The sequence below is a fragment of the Candoia aspera genome, chromosome 1 (assembly GCF_035149785.1).
Source record: "Candoia aspera isolate rCanAsp1 chromosome 1, rCanAsp1.hap2, whole genome shotgun sequence".
Classification (NCBI taxonomy): Eukaryota; Metazoa; Chordata; class Lepidosauria; order Squamata; family Boidae; genus Candoia; species Candoia aspera.
In genome coordinates, this window is record NC_086153.1 from 333,556,660 (window position 1) to 333,572,129 (window position 15,470).

The 15,470-nt window shown below is 41.8% G+C and overlaps 1 protein-coding gene across 2 annotated transcripts in view; it reads left to right on the top strand.

The window, feature by feature from the left end:
- CSNK1G2 (casein kinase 1 gamma 2) overlaps nt 1–15,470 on the top strand; it is a 68,735-nt gene that overhangs the window by 23,011 nt on the left and 30,254 nt on the right. For both annotated transcript variants that reach the window (XM_063290771.1, XM_063290770.1), the window contains one exon: nt 8,229–8,775. In XM_063290771.1, the coding sequence (XP_063146841.1) occupies nt 8,589–8,775 (187 nt within the window). In that variant the 5' untranslated portion in view covers nt 8,229–8,588. The remainder of the gene's footprint in view (nt 1–8,228; nt 8,776–15,470) is intronic.

The window sequence follows — 15,470 nt, forward strand, 5'->3', positions numbered from 1 at the left end:
CATTTGGGTCTAGTGCTTTTAGGTTGTGAGCCAACTGACTGAATTCCATTGGTCTTTGCAAGCCACTCTAGCAACCTTTTCTGAACTGAGGAGCAGGCTAAAAAAGTCCTTCAGACACTAATTCTTTCAGGGTATAAAGAGTGCAATAATAGATATTTCCTTATGCTTGCTACCTTGGGATCCTTTTAACCTGGGATTGCTACAGATTGAATCTGGCTTTCAGCATGCAAAGTATGTGCTGAATCTCCAAGTTACGGTCTCTCCCTTGAAACTAGAAAATTAGGCCCCCACAACACACTGGACTAGGCTAAAATTGTGTTAGCATATTGTAGAAATGCAGTAAGCCATCACTTTAACCGCTGGATGAGGTCATCCGACGGTTTGGGGTGAGGTGTCACCCATATGCTGATGATATCCAGCTTTATATCTCCACCCCAAGCTGCCTGAGTGATGCCATGGAGGTTCTTTCTCACTGCCTGGAGACTGTGGGGGCCTGGATGCAACAGGCTTCAGCTCAACCCAAGCAATATCTTTTTTGGATCTCCTAGTTCCGGGGACCTTCCATCTTTGGTTCTGGATAGGGTGGTGAATGAATGAATGAATGAATGTTGTGTGGATTAGACTATCATGTGAAGCCATAATACAGTTTTTTTGGTCGGGTGTAACATATGTTATGAAAACAGCAATTGTGTTTGGTTAATCTGTGTTTAGTGTTTTGTGGGAAGACTGCCAAGGGAGTGCTGATGCAAGACCCTCTTGTATTTAGCTACTGGTAGTCCTCACTTAACAACCATTCATTTAGTGATGGTTCAGACTTACGACAGTGCTGGAAAAACCAACTTGCTACCAGTCCTCACACACACAGCCATCGCAGCATCCCTGCGGTCACATGATCATTATTCAGGTGCTTGGCAACTGGTTCAAATTTCAGCTCGTCCATTCTTTTTCTGCCATTCGGGTTTTTGGTCTTGCCTTCTCATTCTCCATCCTTGTACCAGAACACTCTCTGGGCATACTAAGCATATAGTTATCTCCTGGCTGCTTTTGAATTCCCTCTATACTTTTCTGTAAGTCTTGGGCTTTTCTAGAACTGGCTCATACCCCTCTCTTTTCTCTGCTTCCTCATCTATGAGCCCTGAAAATGGAGTAGAAATGTTTTAAAGTTGCTTGACTTTTTAAAATGCTGGTGTGCTCCATGGAATCTAGTCCTCTTGTCACAGACAAGACTATTGCTGCAATAAACTGTATAGTGGACCAATTTCCTTTGACCTGCTCTTGCTGATCTTCTCTGGTTCCCACTTCTGATCTTCTCCAGTTGCCCAAAGCAGCGTTCAAGAGCCACTGCTTATTCTCTTGTCTTGGCGTGCGGGGTGTTTACATTTCATAGAGAGGAAGTCATATATGGGGTGGGTGGTGCATGAAAAGCAGAAAGCTCAGAAAATAACCAGAGCAGGAGAACACCAGAGATGGAACAGGAAGCAGAGCTGGCCAAGAATAAGTCTGATGGAGGGGAGGCCAACAGAAAGCCAGGGAGCTTTCTAAATGGATGCAGAAATTGAACACAGTAATAGAGGTGCAACAGTGGGAACGTCAGTGGAAGAAGAATTTACTTTGAACTTTAAATTTACTTTGAACTTTATACTTAGAACTGATATTAGATGTTTTGGTGTTGGTATATTACTCCAGTCTTGATGGCTAAAATGAATCATTCTTTTTTGGAAAAAAAAAATTGTTGGAAATGTAATGAACTGGTTGGATTCTTTTTTCATATATGATGGCAATGTTGTGAAGCCCAACAATATTGGAAAATGATTCATCATAGAATGGAACCGACTTTGAAGATTATAATTCCATTGCAACCTGAGAAATTATTACTAAATTTCTGTAAACCATGCATCCCTTCAAAATGCACCAAACCAGCATGGTCTGTATTAACGGCTGCAAGGATTTTGTGTGCGTTGTACTGGTAATGACCTTTGATTTCTTCTTTGGAAGAAAGGCTAATTAAATTGTGGGAATTAAACCACATGAGGCAGCAAGTGAGTAGCTTGCTGCCTCACGTGGCGCAGAGGGGTAGGCGGCAGTATTGCGACCGAAAACTCTCCCCACGATCCGAGTTCAATCCCAGTGGAAGCTGGATTCTCGGGTAGCCAGCTCAGGCCGACTCAGCCTTCCATCCTTCCGAGGTCGGTAAAATGAGTACCCGGCTTGCTGGGGAAGGTGACAACTGGGGAAGGCAATGGCAAACCACCCCGCTCTATAGTCTGCCAAGAAAACGTGAAAGTGGCGTCCCCCCAAAGGGTCAGACATGACTCGGTGCTTGCACAGGGGACCCTTCAGTTTCACACAGCTTGCTGCCATTCAGACAGATGTTAAAACGGGAGAACAAGACTCGGGAAATGTAGTTTAGCGGCAGAGCTTAGGTGTTATGTGGAAACAGTTCTAATTACAGAAGTTTGCCCACCATAATTGCCATATACCCTTTTTCTTGAGACCCTGCTGTGGATAACTGTGGTGGAAGATCATACTCGGCCTACATGTGTAAACAGTTTGACCTGAGAGGTGGCCCTTTTCCATGTTTTTCCAAAATGTGATGTGAAGAAGCTGAAGTTGTGAGCATTCCTAGGTTGTATAAGCCTGCGCTGCAGGTAGAGTTTATTTGTTCTGTACAGCACCAACACCCATTCCCACTGGGACTTAGTCCTTCCCTTCCCTCCTGACACACACTGACACACTTTCAGGAAAGCCTGCCCCATGGTGGGTTGGGGCGGCCGGTGTCTTGTGTGTGTGCATCTTGTGTGTGTGTGTGTGTATGTTTATGATGTTGCTTCCTTTCCCAACAGCTGGCCGCCGCCTCCTCCCTCAAGCAGTGTCAGTTTCTTCCTGACGTAGACTCAGCCGATGATCTGTTCGGTCTTTTTTGTGAGTAGTTAAGGAGCTTCCTGTTGAAATAAGAGTCTACGTGGGTACAGGAAAAGGAGGAAAACGGCATGTTATGCAGGCTGCTCCTTGGATGTTCCGCTCAGGGTCGAAAACTCTCCCTTGTGCAAATCAAGGTCCTTGAGGGTACCATTTGTCTCAGGGCACGTAAGGAAGGAAAAGGAGGGTAAGAAAACTATCCATGTCATAACATTTAACTACTACACGGTGAAATGTCTTTCTTAGTTAATCCTCGGCAACATAAAATGTGCTGTGTTGCACTGGACCAAAAGCTTGTGGAGTTCACAGTGTATCGTTTCCAGCCAGGATGAATCCTCTGAAGCACAGTGAGATAATGAAGGACAACAGTCCTACTTCATTGATTTTCTGTCTGGTATTCAAAAATAGGCTGCCTAGGACTATGGAAGAACCAATAAGCTAGAGTGAAGAACATTGTACTAAAGAGTCTCTCTAGTCCCTGTGGATTGGTCTGAATTCACTTCGTAATCCAGTTGATTTAATTTAAAAGTGATCCATCTATTGCATGTAGCCCTAATTACTAACTCGGGAGTCTAGATTGTGACATCTTTATTGAATGATTTCTAACATCCACAACCGACTTCCCACTTCTGTCTTTTCAAAAGCTGAAAAGGAAGAGAAAAGGGTTCTTGGAAATGGCACTTTTTTTTTACTCCGTGCATGCCACTTTAAGTCCTTAGAGGAAAACCGGGATAAAAATGTAGGAAATGTAATTAATATATAAATGCATGCATGCATGCTGTATGTGTAGATGTAGATAGAATTGGAAAGGGCCATTTAAGATGCATCCAAACTATATAGTACTTGTAGAAATCCAAATTAAAGCATCCCCATCAGATGTCTAATCTCTTCTTGAATACACCTAGTGAAAGAGCTCTCCACTGTCCTTGGTAATTGGCTTCACTATTAGACTGCTCAACTTGCACTTGCTTATGAGGTAGGGGTGGAAAATTGGTTTGCAGCTCGCTCTCTCTCTCTCGGTCAGTGTTTCTTAAGTTTAGCAGCTAGAAGATGTGTGGACTTCAACTCCCAGAAGTCCACACATCTTCAAGTTGCCAAGGTTGAGAAGTACTGCTCTAGGTAGTTGATCTTCAAGGACAAACTTACCTTCCAATCTTAATTAAATACACAAACGATTTTTTTAAAAATGTAATAATTTCACTTTTTTTCTTGGAGGTCAAGTGGCATACATAGCAAGCCCTCCTCCGATTTCCCCACAACAGCCCGGTAGGGTAAGTTGGGCTGAGAGAGAGTAACTGGCCCAAAATCACACCGCGGGCTTCCATGGCTGATAGTAGACTTGAACCTGGGTCTCTCTGGTCCTTGCCCAGCACCTCAGAACAGAATCTCTCCTGACTAGCCATCATTATGTTTGCACATCATACTAAGGCAGATTTTTTTTAACCATGGCTGGCTGTCACAGCATGTTAAGACAAAAACAAGCCACCTTATGGCTAAATATGAACTCCAGCCATTGTCATCCTCAATTCTGTTTTAGAACCTAGCCAGAGCTAAGTTGGCTGTTAGTCTATTCTTCCTTGTTAGGACAAGAAGCTTTCATGTGCTTTGTTTTACTCTCTCTTTAGAGCATAATTAGGAAGAAAAGAGGGTCAAAACTTTTTTTTCTTCAATAGAACATGCTAATTCTGTAGTGGGGTACAAGGAGAAAAAGTACTCCTATTTTATTTGTTTTGTTTTGTTTTGTTTTGTTTTGTTTTGTTTTGTTTTGTTTTGTTTTGTTTTGTTTTGTTTTGTTTTGTTTTGTTTTGTTTTGTTTTGTTTTTCTCAGCTGTGCAAAGTTTTACTCCCATTTGGGAAATCTTGGACCACCTTTGTGTGTGTGTTTCTCCCCACCCAGCAAAATGCTACTTTAATAAACGGCTAGAGGGTTGGTGGTGTATCTTTAAATCCAGAAGTGGCCCAACAGGTCTGTGGGTCTTCTCAGCTGTCCAGATGTTGGGCAATTAACTCCCAGCATCCTTGGCCATGTTGACTAGGGCTAATAAGAGATGGAATCCAACTTCTGGAGGGTCATGAGTTCTCCACCCTAGCTTGTAGGAAAGTGACACTGGAGCTTCTAAAAAGATGGAATTGGAGGCGTCATTTGGGTCACTGAGTCCAGCCCTGTGTCAGTACAGGAATCCAAATTAAAGCATCCCAGACATGATTGGCTAGTTTCTGCTTCAGCACATCCAGTGAAGGGGAGGCCACTGTCTCCCTGGGTCATTGGTTTCACTGTCAAACTGCTGTTCCTGCTAGAAATATATCTCTGTATTTTTGTTTCTGAAGAGAAGGAATTAGCATTTGCATCTGTCAGATTTCATTCTGTTATTTTCAGAATCTACCAAGATTGTTTAGAATTACATTTCAGTCTTTTATAATATCAATGGTCCCATCCGGTTTTCTCTCTTTTGCACGTGTGATAAGTGTTCCCTCCATCTCTTCATCCCAGTTGCTAATAAAAGCGTTGAAGAGTGCAGAACGCAGGACTTCACCTCTTTTGATCTGTCATTCCAATTTGATGAGAAACTGTTGGTGAACACTCTTGCTGACCCCTGGTGTCTCAAATGCAAAGTTAGATTTCTTTGAAATGGGAAGTTTCTGTACGCTAATAGTAATAGATTTATTCTTCATGAATGTGTTTAATGAATGTGTTTAAGAAATCAGTTTTTTCTTGTACTTGCACACTGAAATGCTTTGTTTGGCCTCAGTAGGTGGCCAGACTTGGTTGATCTTGCATGGGTTCAGCAGCTAAGCAGGGTCAAGCTTGGCTACTGCTTGAATGGCGATACAAGCTAGACTGAGAAGTTAGAAAAAACACACACACCCTGGGAGAAGAAATCACAAGTGCTTCCATATAATTGCCAAGGCGTCACCAGGAGTCAAGCTTAGCTCACAGATTTTATCATTTTGCTTATTTATATTTATTTATTTATATCTCAGATTTGTACTACCACCCATCTCCCCCCCGAGGAGGGACTCTGAGCAGTTTACAATAATACAATTTTATTGATCTGATCAATACAATTTTATTGATCTGATGTGATGATGCACATATTTATAATGTAAACATTGAAAACCTAAGGATGCTCTGGAAGTGGCTGTGGAAGGAAGCAAGAGGAAACACTTTCTAAGCAAGTGGCTCTGCTACAGCTTGTGGTAGCAAGTTCCATAAGTTAATTGCAGGTTGTGTAAAAGAGATTTCCATTTTGGGTTCTTGTTGGTCCTGTGTGTACTTTTACTCTGTTTCATTGGGTGGCCACGCTCTTAAGTTGTAGAAGAATCCAGTCTCAGTCCCTCCTTCCTTCTTTATTTCATGTCATACAAATTGTAATTTTAAACTGTGATGATCTTTCATAGAGGTATGAAAATCCAAACAATTCAGATGCATTATAGTCCCACCTCATGCAAATATATACCGACTTTCCTCAACTTGGTGTCTTCCAGATGTGTTTAGATCTCAGTTCCCATGTTGCACCAGGTAACGTGGCCAAGCACATCTGGAGGATGCTGGGGGAGGGTGGGGGGAGGGAACACAGAATGATTTACAGATAGGTTTTGTGGCCCCTTATAGATCTGGGTTAGGGTGGGGAAAGCAAGTGGGAACTCTATGGGATATATTTTGCTTCCCCAAATATATTAACCTGTTACTTTCCTGGTTTCTGTGGGTGGATTTTGGACTTTTCTACGCTTAAGCCTTTGAGTTTCTTGGATGGGATGATGTTTGTTCCCAGGCTGGGCCATCAAAAAATTTGCTGCGTATAGAAAACATGTAGAATTTTTTCCTTCTATAGGCCATCTCCCTTCCTTAGGAGTTCAAAATGGACGCCAATAACCTGGTTTAAAAGTTGTATTAGCCTTCCCAATTAACATGATTAAGGTTACGGCTGGGAACTATGGGAGCTGTAGACTTAGCAAACATCCAGAAGATCCCCAGTTTGGGGCGGCTGTACTATATTGTTTGAAAATTTTCTGCTGTGAAGGCTTTCATGCATGCACCATGGGTATTTTTAGAGCGTTCATTTTATTTATTAATTTGTTGGAATGTTCCTTTTATAATATAAAAAAGTATTTAAAAGTTACCAAAGTAACTCATCCATGTAAATAGCTTATCCTAGAGCAGTGTTTCTCAACCTTGGCAACTTTAAGATGGGTGGACTTCAACTCCCAGAATTCCCCAGCCAGTGCCAAGGTTGAGAAACACTGTCTTAGAGGGTTTACAGACAAGGAGCAGTTTACAGACTAGGACATCATGAGATTGGCAGGGAAGTTGAGGAAGGGATAAATGAGGAAAATATTTTACTATTTCTCTTGCGTTTACTAAAGGTAGAATATGAAGTGAGACTGGCCCCATCCTTGATATCCTTCTGGAAGTCCATTAAAACCTGGTTATGTCAACAGGCTTGAGGGTCTCACAGAAATGGGGATTTAATGAGGTGGCTACATTGCATGTAACATCTAATGCTCTCCCGAGCCCTTCTGGTTTTTTTTATAATAATATTAATGTTTTAATTGTAGGCTGTTTTTGTAATTACTGTTTTTATGGTTTTATTGTATCCTACCCAGAATCATGTTTTTGTGAGATGGGCAGCATCTAAATACAATACACACACACAATTTGCTAGATTTGAAGCAAAATCCAACCTTTTTGACAAGATGCAAGCCCCCTGCCCCCATTAATCAATCAGCCTTAACTGATGGATCTAACTAATTGATCAACTAATTGGGAGAGCCTAAACAAGTAATTACTGTAAAGAACAACAGATTGTCCAGTTAATTCAGACAGTGCCATGTTTTACTAGAACTAATAATTTTCTACTGATTGTAGCAGTCTCCAGAATTGATAGTAGTATGTGGCTATTCTTTAGATATTCCTTTCTGTTTATTTGGGAGTTGGCAGCATAATACCTGTAGCCTCCATATACTTCAATGATGTCTGTGGAATTTTAAAATAAAAAAAATGGATTTAAAAACTCTGAAACCTCATGAGAATTCAATATTGCCGCATGAGACTTCATGAGATTTTAGATGAGGGTGTTGAAATTCTGTGAGATTTCAGGGTGAGATCACCCAAATTTCATGAGATCCTGCAATCGCATGGATTTCTTTTCCTTAACAAGAAGAAAACCCACCCAGTTTCTCAAACATTTGCTAACCTGGATACTTATTTACCCTGCCCCTCCTTTTGCCTTTTTTAAAAAAAAAATGGGGGTGGGTGGGTTGCCACATGCAATAACCTGACCCTGTTTCTTCCTCTCCCCTTTCCCCAGCTTGGAAACGAAGAGTTGCCACGGGAAGTGTGCTTCTGCGCCATGTCGTCTTCGCCAGCGAGCACCCGGTGGGAGGTGCTGATCGGAGTCCTCGCAGGCCTGGCGAGAGGACAGCCGTTCCACTAGCCCAGCACATGTGGGTGGAGACTTATCCCCTCACGCCCGCCCCACCTCCGTCTCTGGCATCCGCAATGGTTTATTAACCAAGAAGAGCCCTGCTTTTTTAATTCCTCCTCCGTCTTTTCTCCCCTTCCCCCTCCCTTCCCCCGACCCCCCTCCCAGCCACTCCTCAAGTTTTGGCCGTGTTGGGATTTGTATGGCAGTGGTGTAACCGTGGAGAGGCCAGGGTATCACAAACTTATGGATTTTGATAAGAGAGGAGGGAAGGGGGAAAACGAGGAGAGCAGAAGAATGTCTAAAACGGGTGGAAGCCGGAGCACTCATGGGAGCCGAACAGCAGGGACCAACTCCGGAGTCTTAATGGTGGGCCCGAATTTTCGCGTTGGGAAGAAGATTGGATGCGGCAACTTTGGGGAACTTCGGCTAGGTAAGTCTTTACGTATCATCCGTGGTGGTTACTTTAATACAGTGTTTTTCAAACTTGAACAATTCTCCAGCCACACGTCTTAAAGTTGCCAAGTTTGAAAAACACTGTTTTAATTCAACCCAAATATTTTATATGATCTTTGCGTCTCCACAAATGTCTACTAGAAATAAGGTGCTTTCTTCCAGGGTAAAATAATTCCTGAGTTCCCTCCATACTTTTCTTTTTTTGACAGCCTTGCAAAATGCTTTGCCCCAAATTCAAATTACAGGTAGTCCTCGAGTTACAATGGTAACTGGACCGGAATTTCCGTCACTAAGCAATGCGGTCATAAAGTGCAACCGCACTTGACCACATGTGACCACATCACTTGGCAACGGCAATCCCAGCAGTCCCTATTGCCGTTGTTAACTGAATCCCATCAGTCGTAGGCAAGGCCATTCCTGGATTGGTCCCTCCCAGCCCCACACCTCAGTAAGGTAAGGGACTGCCTCCTCTTCAACTCCCCCCTCCTGCCTATATCCCTCCATCTCTGCCCCTTTGGCTGCCCTGTACTCCGCCGTCTCTGCTGGCCCTGAGCGCCCCTCACCCTGCCAGCCTTTCACCCCCAGCTGATCTTCGTTGTCGTCGTCTTCCTCCCACTGCTGATGAGGCGTGCCCGGCCTGGCCCTTCACAAGGCAGCTGCTGTGCCAGGCCTCCCTGAGACTGTGTGCGGCCTTGTTCAAATCATGTGTGGCTTTCTCATGAAGCTTTGGAAAGCTTCAAAGCCTCGTGAGAAGGCTGCCCCCGATTGCACCTTGCCCATATAATGCAAAGCTATAAACTGTGGTTTGCAAACTGTGCATAGGGTTGTGTGTGCCTCGATCTCAAGAGTATTAGAATTTCTGATCATTCGTAACTTGCACATTAGAATTCCTGGAGTGCAGTAGATAATTCTCTGAGCCACCTGCTGTCTTGTGCCTGCCTCTGAATAGCAAACTTTGAAGTTTTGAGAAAGAAAGTCCAATTATTAACTGTGTAAATTCACAACTTAAACAGGAATCCCCTTTTGCAGGATGATGGTAAAGATCCACTTGTGTACTCAAGAAGGCAAAGGTTTCCACCTTAAAATCCACACCAGAATCCCTTGTAGTAGAGGTGCATGCAAAGGGCACCCTCGGTCAAATTGTATGTTTCAGTTAATCTATAAGGGAACAGAAGCTGACACAATCTCTGCATGATACAAGGCTAAACATGACCTTTTTCTGCAAAATTGAATATATCCTGGTGCAGTTGTAATCAGCTTCATAATAAGAAAATAGTGAATAAACTAGGCATAGAAGCTTGGACAGCACTTTGTAACATATTCTTTGGCAGCATTAACAACTTCCATATGTTCCCCATAGCCAGCTAAAATTCTTTCTGTTCTTCCTGTTGAAACTTTTTACCTACTCTTCCCTGTAGAACTCTTCTAGCTTAGAAATATTCTTAGATCTCTGTGCACATGCTGCATGTTTGATTTCTCCACACAGATTTTTAATAATGTTCAAATCTGGGGACAGTAAAGTCCATTCCAGAACCTTTGTTTTTCTCTCATGTAAGTAAATACTTCAGGATTGTTTTGGAGGTATGTTTCAGATCATTGTCTTGCTGAAATATCCAACCTCTTTTCAACTTCTGTTTCTTCTCTGTCTGGAACATTAACCTCTAGGACATGTTGGTATTTAGTAGAATCAATTCTTCCTTCCACTTGTACAGTATCTCCTGTGCTACTGGCTTTGACAACAATCCCAATAGATTCAATGGTGGGCAAGATGCCTCAAGCCTTTTTCTCTTGTGTGATTGTGGCTGAACAGTTTAATTTTTATTTCATCGGTTTTGAACAGTTTGTTTCAAAACATTTCAGTGTTATTAAACTTTAATTTCACATACTTTGGATTGTGACTTTTCTGTCTTGAGATTAGAGAAGATTTTCTTCTGGCACCTCTCCCATGCAGATCACTGTTGGATACGCACTGTCTTGTGGACAGCATCTCCAATGTTAGCTAAATTTTTCAGCATGTCATTTGAGCAGATCTGGCTGGGTTTTGAGTACCTCTGGCAGAGATTTTTCTTGGTCTTCCAGAACTTGCCTTGACTTCAACAGTTCCATGTAACTTCCATTTCTAACACCGTTTCTCACAGTTGAAGTTGCTGTTTGGAAACATTTAGATATTTTTAATAGCCTTCCCTTGTTTTGTGAGAATGAATAATACTCATTTTCAAATGCTCTGCCCCATAGAGGAGCCCATCGTTGCTGAAAGTAGACCGAACAGCAATCCCAAATGGAGAGGTTAGGAGGGTCACAGTATTTGTTTGCCTGTGAAATTATCTTCACCTGGCTAATTTTGACTCAATTCAGTCACCTTTTTGGAGCTTATTAACAACTTTAATGTAAAAACAGCTGTGAATGGACTGGAACTTTGTCCAGACTTTGGCACCTGCCATATTCATAGTTGTCTTAAATTTGAATCTGTAAACAAATTTAAATTATGCGTTCAAATTTTCAAAAGGATGTTTAACTTTGTATCATATAGAGGTTGGGTTAGCTGCTGTTTGCTTAGGAATTCATTGAAACCTACATTTTGATCAGGGGTGCCTAAATTTTGCAACTATATGTAGAGCAGCTCCCCATTGGGGGAGATGGGCGGTGATATAAATTTAATAAATAAATAAATAATAAAATGTAGTTGCATGCAAATTTACACAGTCACCCACCTAACCAGTGGAACTCAGGGCAGTTGTATAAATGTATAGAGAGATTCAGCCTCTTGGTTCATGAATCAACTTCTGGAAGCAGGAAGTTTTGAAAATCTTTTACAGGCTGGGCTGTTCTCCACAATCCACAACTAATCAGATACAGTTTTGTAGTTGTGTCCTCTTCACAATGAACTTCTCAGTTCTCAGTAACCAGTTGATCCCCAGAAGCAGGTAGCTTTGCTGACATTGCCAGGTGATAAGCACATCTGTCAATCACTGTATTAAGACTGCAGTTTTCCCTACATCCTTGCAAATGCAGAGGATTATCCGTTCCTTTCCTTCACTTTTGCCCACAGCACTTAATCTTCCCCTCTCCTCCCTAGAGACCTTTGGCATATATGTCAGGCAGCCAATCAAATTCCCATTTAATAAATTTTTTAAAAAGGCTGGTGCGTAGTGAAGGGCTGAATTTGGGTGAAAAAGGTGGAGGTTTGACTTTCCCATGCGAAATAAATTATGTAAATAGAGAAAACCTGTTTCTTAAAGGAAACAAATACAGGTCACTCTAATCTTTTTTTTCTCAGTACAGCTTATATACCAGCTCAGTATTTTGTCTTTAACGGTTTAGAGAGAGGGAACATCTCACGGGCTTTGAAGTGTTGTCCATTTGAGGATTTCCTGCTGTGAATCGCTCCAAATACACAATTTACTAAGGGTACTTAATAATGATGGGGGGGAAAAAGCAAGTTTCTCATTCCCTTAAGCAGCTCTGCCCAGGCTCCCTTCCCAGAAGACTTCTTGAAGTGAATCTTTTCCATTCATATATTTATTCTGTGCCTATATACAGGATATATCCAAAGTCAGGCACCATAGGTCACGCCAATGTTTTAATAATGTTATTAATGTTTTTTTCAGAGAAAGTGTTACTGTACTTGGGAATGTTCAGAGGTCATACATCCAATGAATGAGGAAATGTTTAGAAGAAAATGGCAACCAATTCAAATACTCAGTATAGTTTGTATAATAAATTATCTATGGGAGCCTGACTTTTGGTACACACTGTATTTCCACAGTGAAATCCTTTGGCCTCAGTCTAGGGGAGAGAAAGATATTGACAGGAAATGGCAAGTTCCTCTTTATAATTAAATATATGTAAAATTGTCAAGTGGCCTGCATTGGCATATGGTATTAAAGTCTTGCATTTTATAGTACATCAAATGTTTTAAACAGTTTGCCTTTAATTGCTTCTGATGAAGAAGAGCTTGAAATGCATTTGAGACACAACAACAAAGACTTTGAAGTGATGTTTCTTTTTAATGTTGCTTGTGAAATATAAATCACAACCTGATTCTTTTTAGCCAGTTGTGAGCTTCTTCACCTTCTGTTCTCTGGCTTTATTGCTACTTTCATCATCATCATCATCATCATCATCATCATCATCATCCAGCCCTTAGATTTCATATCTACTTTAATTAAGTGCCCCTGTGATGATAATAGCAAAAAAAGAGGATTCATTCTGGAGGTGGATCCAGGAAGTCTTCGGACTTCATCAAGCCAAAGCTCTTCTTGGCTTGATGAAGCTTTGTCAAAATGGCAACATGCACATCGTAATGTTGCAGTGCAGGCCTGAACCTTATGCATGTGACATCATTGCATGTACAAAAGAGGGAGGGAAGGGAAAGTACAAGCTTTCATGACTGATGTCATCCCTTTGAGGTAGGTCAGGTCCAGAAACAGATTCTACGTGTTAGACTGGAACTTACACAGCAGAGGGTCAGGCTATGTATGGGACTGCCTTTCCCCCATTGTTTCTGCTTACCCCATCAGATCTAGTAGAGCAGGCACGCTCCAGATCTCTTCAAGCCATCTTGTTGGACTCCAGCATTGTGTCTTCTCAGTGGCAGTGCTTACCCAATGGAACAGCATCTTCCTGGAGATTTGGATGGTCCCAACCTTGTTAGCCTTTCATAAGGCACTAAAGACGTGGCTGTTTCCCTAGGTCAGGAGATTGGATGAGTTTTGCTGTTACAGTTGTGCTTTTTCTTCTTCTGTGAGTGGGGTTTATCCTTGGGCGCCAGGGGTTATATGGCATGGGGCTTTTGTGTTTTCAATCCTTGAGCGCCACCCAGTTACTTGGGTGAGATGGGCGGCCATATAAATCATATAAATGAATGAATATAAACAAACTACTTTATTGGCATAGGCTATAATAACAAAATCTTGGAAGGCTGACTGTGTTTTCCCTTCCCTTCCTCATATTCCCCAGTAAATGAGGGTGAATCCAGCCTGAGCTGCTTTCTCATGCTTTCTCTGTTTCCCAGGCAGAGAAAACCTGCTTTGGTTTCTGTAAACATTTCTGCATAGTTTCTCCAAGACCATCTTTTGGTTCTCTGTAGGGAGTGAAGAGAGACCCTTGTGGGCTTAGGTCTTCTGCTGCGGTGGGGAAGAAGCAACTGTGTGACCCTCCTCATTTCAGTCTCTACACTCAGTTGCCAGAGTCTTGGGGACACTGGTGCATCTGCCCTATCTCACCATCTAAGATCTTTTAATTGAGTTTGGAAACAAATTTGGAAGTATGTTTGTTTGTTTGTTTGTTTGCTTATTTTATTTTATTTTATTTTATTATTTATTTTATTTTATTTTATTTTATTTTATTTTATTTTATTTTTTATTTTATTTATTTGATTTCTATAGCCGCCCATCTCAGCGAGTGAATCTGGGCGGCTTACAACAATAAAACTATAAAACAATTAAAACAATTACGATTAAAACAGTTAAAATATAAAATAAATACAGAATAAATATATATGGCTGCCAAGCGAGCAATGCATGAATGTTAATACAGCCAAGAGACGGGACCATCCACGCGTTCAAGGCCCCAGGCCCGGGCACACAGTTTGTCAGCGTGAGCTAACCATAGGACCAAGGCAAAGTGCATCAACATGGTTCTTAATCCATTAAGTCTTCCAAGCTGCCTTCAAGGGCAGGACCGCATTGAGTATATTACAGTAGTCCAAAGTGGAAATGGGATAAGTCTACAAACTGCTGTGTTTGGCTCTGTTTTTTTCAAAAGAGGTGAGAGTTGGTTAATGTTAACCCAGAATATTTTGAGGTTGGGGTAGTTTTTCAGCACAGCACAGAATCTCTTCCAGAAAAGAAACCTCAGGGTGGGTCTTTCCTTGGTCATGGTGGTGGTAGTGAAGAGATCTAACTGGAAAGGCTTCTCTGCCAAGGACATCCAAATCTGGTGTCCACCAGAGCTGGAAATAGAAGCATTGAAGCTCATCTCCCCTGCTGTATTTCAATCACTTCTCTTCCTTCCTTGCTTCCTTGCTTTTCTTTTCTTTTTTTTTTTTGTTAAATACTTGAGAGTATTTAGAATAAAAGGTCAGAGGAAAGTCTTCATGATGTGAGGAAGCAGGTGTTGGGAAGATGCATTGCACGTACTGAGTTGCAAGGACAAATTATTTTGGGGAGGGGGGATGATGGTGGTGGGTCATAGGCTTTTTAGCAGTGACTTAATACATTCATGTTCCAACATTAAAGGTTTGTGTGGGACCACCAGCGTGTTGCACATGCAATTGAAATATTTTGTCGGGGTAATTGGCGAAGTAACGAGGCTGAGTCAGTTTTCCAACTCTAGTTCTTTATTAGCTTCACCATACAAACAGAATCTAGCCAGACTAAAGGTTTTTAATTGAGCTAAAGGGAAAAAATACCTAAAGCAGTCTAGGGCGGATCCAGTCTGACTCTCTTCTTAGGCCCACCCACAGATTCCAAACTGTGGGAACATTTATCAGCCTGGAATGCATTTTCTTCTCCCCCAGCCCTGAGCTCCATCACGTATTTACAACCCACAGGCCTCCTTGGTCAGGAGGAGGAGAAGGGAGCAGCTAATGAAAGGTTCTCTGTAGTATGACAGATGTTTTTTAAAAAGCCAGATTGGTGAAGGCTGATGTAAATTAAGCAATATATATGA